Here is an 8,433-nt window from a genome sequence, read left to right as displayed (position 1 = left end):
TGGCTTTATCCTGCAGGATGTGTTGGTCTGATTAACTCCACCTTTGGAGGTGTACTGCTTTGGTATCTGTTCGAAAGGCGAGGAATCTGCGGTTAGAAGTACCCATCAGCGTAACTTTCCAATGCACACTATATCTAACCGCAGATTCCACATCACCCTCCTAACTACCCTATTGTGTGAAGTACCTTTTTAATATAAAAAAGTCCAGCATTTGGAATCTGCACACTGATTCGGAGGATTTTCACACTCTGCACCGGAGTGACAGAGTCCGGCAAACTGATTCCTAGATGCTGGGGGGGGGGTCACTTGTGTAGCTCCACTCTATTTCCAGGGTGGTATGCAGTGGCATGAACCCACATAGTTGCTCAAGAGCATTGCTGAAAAGCTTCCAGATCCAGTGGGACGCCTGGAAATTATTTAAAAGGTGCAGAATCTGCAGTTAGAGTATCCGTCAAATGGAGCATTGCCGACGGTTAGAAACTTGTTTGAGGTCATTGGGTATACTCTCATGTCGGGTTATTTTACCTTATTTCTATTAAAGTCACAAGATAGTGATTATAGCTTACGTAACACTTTTTTTTTTTTTTTTTAAGTAATGGCGTACTCTTATTAAAAGGAAATTCTCCCCAAAACCATCATGCACATTTTATTGCTCAGTCTTGAACATCATAATAGCAAGTGTGTACCCCTCATGAAAAAAACGTCCAAGCCTATTTTAGTAGCAAATCGTACCCACGTCAGGCAAAACATTTGAGGGTGGTCAAGCCTGGTAAAACACTGAAGGCCATTGAAATTAAAAAGGGGTTAAGGGGTATCCAAGGTTGAGCTGCTAAAAGCTATCGACATCAAAAAGAAAAGCCTTCTTAAAGTGGAGAGTTCATCTTTAAAACGTAAAAAATAGGTTTTTTTGCAACATCGCAAAGAACCATAGTCCTTGAGTGTAAAATGATCTACAAAGAAAATAGATGACAGCAAACGAAAGGGGAGGGTTGACCACTTAGTGCGAACATAGAACCGGAGTTATGAGGAGAAGTAAGAATTTTAGACGATTGTGAAACCGAATTGCAAAGCAATGTAGACCTGTATATTTAACTTCTAAGAAGATGGCATAACTGGAGACCAATTCACCTTGATAAGAGTAAGAATTCTATCCATATAGAGCATCTCTCCTATATGATGTGGTTGCTTATCATGGTGTAATGAAAATGGTGGACGAACGTATTGACCCACTTCCAGAACCACCTGAGTCCCCCATGGGTCATTCCTCAGCCCAACGCTTTTCAATGTCTACATGGCTCTGCTCGCCCCCATCGTCAGAACCTACGGACTCAACATGGTTTCATACGCAGACGACACCAAACTCATTCTCTCCCTATCCAGTGAACCCAACGCAGCCAACCACAACTTTCAAGAAGGCATGGAAGCTGTCGCCAAATGGATGAAAAGCAGCTGTCTACAACTCAACACCGACAAAACATCATGGGCCCACACCCGGTTCCTGGAACGACACCTGGTGGCCCCCCCACCCTCGGAAGCCTTCCCACTCCCACGGACCACACACACGAAACCTGGGTATCATACTGGACTCCGAGCTCAAAATGGACAGCCAGATCAACTCAGTCGCATCCTCCTGCTTCCACACCCTCCGCCTGCTACGTAAGACCTTCAAGTGGATCCCCCTCAAGCACAGAAAAACCGTCACTCGCGCCCTCGTCACCAGCAGATTCGACTACGGCAACGCACTGTACGCCGGAATAAACAAAAACTTCGCCTGCAATCTACAAAACATCCAGAACACTGACCTAAGACTGGTCCTCAACCTGCCAAGACACTGCTACTTCTCCCAGCACCTGTGCACACTCCACTGGCTCCTCCTCGAGACTAGAATCACCTTCAAGATCCTCACCCACGCACACCAAGCCATCCACAACACAGGACCAGCATACCTCAACAGCCGACTCCACTTCCATGCACCCCAAAGAACCCTACGATCAGTCCAGCTCTCCTACGCCGTGGTTCCCCCGCGCCAGAAAGACTAGATCGGGAGGCCGCTTCTTCTCCTTCCTCGCGGCCAGAGCCTGGAACGCCCTACCGCACCACCTCAGACAAACATCACTCCCCATCTTCATGAGAAACCTCAAAACTTGTCTCTTCGACAGACCCCCCTCCTTGATGGACTGGAACCTGCACCTCCCCTCTTCCCCAGCGCCTTGAGACCCTTATGGGTGAGTAGTCGCGCTTTACAAACACATGATTGATTGGAGTGCAGTTGGAGGAGGCGCGAGGACTTGTGTTTTGTACTAGAAACCCTCAGCCCTACATAAACAAAGGATCAGTTTCTACCAATCCTTCCAAGCATATTAAAGCAGAGTAAAATTAGGTGTTTTTGACTAAGGAGGTGTTTTTGATACCAACAGTGGTCAAAGCAGTAACCCCTCGAACGGAGCAAATATTAATCCTCACCATGGAATCACCTATACATTAATGGTCATGTGCAAGTTGACTCCTTAATAGAAAACACAAGGAGATGATGGACGGAGCGCTGTCTTTTCAGACACCAACCTCCCCACGTCCCAAATCTGGGTTAAATCAATCATTGTTCTTTAGCTCACTTCGCCGCTCCAGTTCAGACACCGCTAAATGCAAATCAGTCATGACCCAGTTCCTCATGGGAAAAGTCCAGCGCAAACTGCCAAGCCATGTCTTCCCTGGACCAGAAACGAGCATCCTGGGTTTGGTGAAATTAGATACTGTTTCAGGGTTATGCCCACTCCCCACAGGAGGTGGTCATATAGGGGATTTAGGCACCTCAAAGCTAAGTAGCCCATTATCTACTACCTTACACTCCCCTTAATGCCCCTAAATTGAGTATTTGTGCCAAACTTGACACCAGGAATTCCGATTCGACTGGCACAAGGAAGAGGACAAAGAGTGAAAAAAGCGAGAACTGAGGTCTTGCTGCAGACTTTTTGGTGCCAAACCCTGCCTGCATATGTCCCCACAATCATGACAAACCCCCTTGTCTTTCTCGTGTGCGTCTGCCAAGAACCCCGGTTGGCAGCCAGCACTACGCAAATTATCAACAATGTCCCTTAAAGTAGAGGAGCTCCTCCCCTGCGGTGTTCGAGCACCAAACAGCAAAGTCTTGTCCCCTGTTCTGCCACTCCCTGTCTCACTGACGCAGCAGCCGCCAAGGAAGAGGTCCCTGACTTGTCTCCCCATTAAAGTGAGAAGATGCCAGGACCAACCGGAGCAGCACAGCACCAATACTTGGGGTACTGGACCCTTGCAGCAACCATTGCCTGTTTGAGTCGAATCCTGACTCAACAACTCAAAGACTGAGCAGCCATCACGGATCGTCATTACTGCAGAGACCCACTTCAAGAGTGGCCTAGCTGTCCTGTTTTTATTCCCTCAACTGGCAAAGTCCCACAACCATGAGTGCCCCTGGTGCACAAGCCCAGCTGACCTTACCACTCTGCTTCCATGCTCCCAGGGCCCTCACGAACTGAGCAACTGGGAGCTCCTGGACTTGTGCCCATGTCCCCCTTTGCAGCCTGCTTCTAGGTGGCTGACCCCCTTTCTCGTTTGGTGTAGTGCGCAAAGATATAAACCTGACCAGCACCTCTGCACCCGGATGCTCCAGGGCAGGTAAAGACTAACTGCTGGTGGTTCTTAGGACCTTGGCCCCCTACCACCTTAAGTCCTGAAGGGGACCCCTAGAAACCTATTGTAAGTTACAGTGTGTGGTATATGCCCTTTGCCCATTGGAAAGCATTGCTGCGTAAAGACTCATTTAGAGAACCTTTTACTTACCTGTAAAAATCAGTATCTCTAAAAGTACTTCTTGGTGTTGAAATTTATATGAAAAGTGTTCATTTTCTCATTTGGTCTCAAATTTATTCTTGTGTACCTCCGTGTACAAGAAATGCTCAGCACAACCCTCTAAGAATAACCTGCGTGTCCACAGTACCACAAAAGAGCATTTGGGTTTGTTACTTGTGCCTCTTTAAACCATTGAGTTGCCTGGACTCACTACACAGTATACCTCATTTTGGTGCACATTATAGAGAGCCAGCTTCCCACATTTAGCATGTTGTCAGGGCAGCTTCTTCTGTGGTAGACGGCTTTCTACGTTTCAATTACTTCAGTACATAGATTGGGTGTACTGCATATTGTTTTTAGCTGTTCAACCCTATGCAGCCTTCCATACTAACAAGGTGGTTATGAGTGTGAACATAACTGGATTTCTTTACTTTTTACTTAAGATTGTTTTAGAATTCCATGTTGAGTAAGTTAACTTACCACTAATTTGGTTTTGGTAAACTATTGATCTCCGCGTTAGTAGAGTTATGCAGCTCTGTCTAGACCAGACTAAAACCTTGAGTTCATAAAAGAAGTGTGGCTCACTGGTTAGAGGAGGCATACCCTGAAGCAGAGGTCAGACCCGGGACTAGGGTTCAATTCCCGACGCGGCAGGGTCTGAGCCCAAGTGTCCACGGACTCAATTCTCACTTCGGTGCCTACTCAAATCATGGGTTCACACTCTGCAACTCTGGGCAATAGCTGCTTAATCTCCACTACGCCCCCCCCCCCCCCGCCGCGGCGGGATGCCTGGCTTTCACCTTGGGATGCCCAGTACGGGTTATCTCACAGGGAAAAAGCCAGGACGGGTTCCCAATGCAAGCGCCAAGATGCCCAAGGGTAAGTCGAGCGCTATATAAGAACTCACATACATACATACATACATACATACATAAAAGATAATTGTTAATATGCAGACTAATTCTATACGTAATCTTCACTTACTAGATCTCCTGACCTCCGCCAATGCTTTCTTGCTAGATTGGACTATGATAATGTGTTGTCTTGGTCTCCCAGACATCATTATGCACAATTTGTAGTTGGCCCAAAACACCGCACCCAGACATTCTCAAAATTCCTTAGGCAGAATCTGTCCTTCCCCATCTAAAAAGACTACTGTGGTTCCTAGTAGAAAATCACATCTACTTAATCTCTAGTCATTGCCCGTTGGGCCTGTTTGCAGCACGGCTTTTGTATTTTTGGAGACAGGCTCATACCTCATCAGCTGATCAAATTACTCCAATTTGCCAACCTCTACCTCCTGCAAGTTCCACAAGTGTGCAGTCTGAAGAGGTGGTTGTTACTTTTCCTTCCTAGAGTCAAAGCTTTGGAATACATTTCCCACTGTGCTAAGGAAAATAATAATTGAATACAATTTCAAAAGCATGCTGAACTCTTTCTATTTTAGAGTTCCCTCTGTATAATGTGCTTTGTACCTTACTCTGAGGCTCAGCGACTCCTTTCTTGAGGCTGCTGACATGCTATACAAACAATATTTAATTATTTTGCGATACCCTTTATGAAATAGTGAAGTCATTTCTAGGTAGGCCTAATGCCCATTCAACCAGAGAGAAGGCAGCCTTGTTGAAGCATATATCCTTAGTGGGTATCTGTGGACCAGTCAAATGGAAATATTTTTAGATCAGAAGGCACAGTCTAGATTCTAACACTAGAGCTGACCCTAGTGTGAATCAAACTGCTTTAAGAAACATCTGGTTAATCCTTTTATTGGAAGAGTTGTTTGTTTTATGGAATTATTCCCTTTGAAACAGCTATTGTTTATGGATGTTCTTGCTACTAGATTTTAATGTTTCCGATTATCGATGTAGAACCTAAAATGCAGAAGAAATTAACTTTCCTGTAGTCAATGTTCGCGTTTCTTTCTAAGCCATAAACATTTGTGTAGTTGGTAATGCTTTTTTAACTGAAATGTGTTTTTTTTCTTCTTCTCCCAACCCATAAGAATGACCGACTACTTTTTCAGGTGTCCTAAAACAGAAAGGATAAAATGTGTTCAAAACTCTTAAGGGTTCTTTGATGTGGCTACTGGGATCCCATTGCTTATAAAAGTGCATGTTTGCAAGATGTTAAAGTGCCTATTAAAGAGTTAATCTTGCTCCGAAGAAAAAAGCCAAAATGCACAACAGTTGAAGATACCACTCCAGATTTTGTCAGTCACCAATATTGAGGGTGTTGACATGTATCTCAAGCATTAAACCTCAGAGCCCTATACAATCCTGAAGCTACCATCAGCATTGGCTTCAGTATCAAACCCATCATCATATGTATCAAATACTTTAAAGAAACAGCACTAACATTGTCGTAAACTTGCTTCCTTTTACAGAAAGATTGCAGAGACAAACAAAATACTGCAATTTACTTCCCCAGTGTTTAGCGCTCCCTATTAATACTCCACAAGATGGCTTGTTCTTGAAGTAGCAGCCATTCAGTCCATTCTGAGACTATCTAATGATTCTAGTTCTATCAAAGTAACAATTTATCTCGCTGTTCTTCTGCAAAGCGAGTACATTGAAGTAAAAACATCAGGATTTTCAGAAAATTCTGTCTCTGGCTCTCTTATTGAGAATAGTCCACTATTTTTCACCCACTTCCAATTTACGACCTAAAGGAAGATTCCCATGTCTGAAAATGAAGATTACGAGCAAGTAACTTGTCTCTACTATTGCTTTTTTTGCAGATTCTTAAATATGCCTCACTATTCCCCAGAAGGACATGCTCACAGATGTACAGAGTAAATGTTTACTTTATCTATAGCTTATGACTGAGCAAATTTTCTGTTATATTTGTAATTTTGCAAGCTATTGTTTTCTGTTATCTTATTTAGTTTTGTGTTTCTTTATTAAAACGTATCTTCAATTGAGTGCTCTCTGTTATGAATCCAAAGTGAAGTGTAATATTCTGTCTTTCTGTGCTGATAAAGAGGTAGTCTGCTCTATATAATTTGAGAGAATTCAGAGAGATTGAGAACCAGGATTCCAAGAAAGTACATTTTATTTCATGTCCAAGTCTTTTTCTATTTCATTTTATTATATGCCTTAGTTCTATAGTGTGACCATTCTGTAAGTCATAGCTGAAATTACATGCAATATAAATTTTCTAAAATTTCTTTCTAGTTGGATTTGGACAACCAACAGAAATAGATTACTTGGAACAGTTTGGTGCCGTTTCTGTAAGTAGGCTTACATTTTCATAAACTGTTAAACAATTTAAAGAGAAAATGCTTAATCATGTATAAAAATTTGTCTGAAATAACATCATGTTATCCTTTGCACTATATGTGGATAAATGTTAATTTGAAGTGTACTTTGTTAAAGCAATTACTGTTTTATTTCTCTTTAGTTAAACATTGTCCTGCAATACCCAATTTTTATTTGATTAGGTTTGTCCCAACATTATTTATTTGTATTGTGAAAATTGTAATTTAGTTTTTTGTTTTTTTAAACCTTTGTTTTTAACAAAGTCACATCAGGTGTACAGTCTCATCTGGTACAAACAGGTGGAATTTACGACAAAAGTTCAAAGATTCGAGCAGGACATTGCAACTTATGGCATAACGGATTCATAGATCAAAGAGCCTGTCGTTATATTATCAGGTATATCAATTTGTCTCCCCTCTGATGTGCCCTCACTCACGTCTGACTCATCCTGATTTCTCATATTCGATTCAAAGTTCAAGAACACGGCACGTAGCTCCCTCCATATCCTCAGGTCCTCTTCTAGTTTTTCATCCCTTTGATTGGCTTTCATATGGGCTTCTGCCGCCAGTGTCCCCTGATCCATGCATCCACTTCAGGGGTGCGCTTCCCCACCCAGGTTATTGCAACCTTAAGCCTTTCCAACACTTAAAATAGTTGCAAGAGTTTATAAACTATCTTGCGCTTTTTGGGTTTCTTAATGTGTCCCTGCAAACAGAATAGTGGTAACATCAACGAAGGCCCGTGCCTCTCTGCACTAGCTCGACCACCTGAGCCCAAAATTGATTTACCCCATGACTCCCCTATGCTTAATGCAGGAAATCTGCCCCAGCTTCACCAGAGGACAGGCATCTGGGCGGTCCAGGTCAATGCGATGCAACTTCACTGGCATCATGTATGTTCTGTGTAGGTAGTTGTAACGTTCCAATTTGGAGCGTGAGTTTCAGGATACCGTATACGTGAGTACACAGATTGCTTTCCATGTCCTTTCACCTAAGGGCTCTGTCATGTTAGCATCCCATGTTGCACGTGCCCTAGGTAGGGGGCCCGTTGAGTTTACCCTCATTGCATTATATGGGAGAGAAATGAGTCTGCGCCTAGCATTACAGGTGAGCATTTATGTCCAGTGATTGTTTGCGGGCCGATTGGACATGTTGGCCATGCCACTTTAAACAGATCTGGAATTCCAGCATAATGTAGATAGTGGCCCTGTCCCAGCCCAAAGTCCTCACAAGCCTGCTCATTGGAGATAGATGTTTCGCCTGGGAATAAGTCTGTTAATATTCCCCCAAACACCTCCCTCTCCCGCCAACGCCTGGAATGACATGTTGTCCCTTATGTTCTGCACCGGAGC

At 43.6% G+C, this 8,433-nt stretch overlaps 1 protein-coding gene across 5 annotated transcripts in view; it reads left to right on the top strand.

Moving 5' to 3' along the window:
* TACC3 (transforming acidic coiled-coil containing protein 3) overlaps positions 1-8,433 on the top strand; it is a 610,937-nt gene that overhangs the window by 273,437 nt on the left and 329,067 nt on the right. For all 5 annotated transcript variants that reach the window (XM_085642581.1, XM_085642579.1, XM_085642580.1 and 2 more), the window contains exon 7: positions 6,999-7,054. In XM_085642581.1, coding sequence (XP_085498707.1) covers positions 6,999-7,054 — 56 coding nt within the window. The remainder of the gene's footprint in view (positions 1-6,998; positions 7,055-8,433) is intronic.

Source organism: Triturus cristatus, chromosome 2_2 (genome assembly GCF_964204655.1).
Source record: "Triturus cristatus chromosome 2_2, aTriCri1.1, whole genome shotgun sequence".
Taxonomy (NCBI): Eukaryota; Metazoa; Chordata; class Amphibia; order Caudata; family Salamandridae; genus Triturus; species Triturus cristatus.
This window is presented reverse-complemented; position numbering and strand designations above follow the sequence as displayed.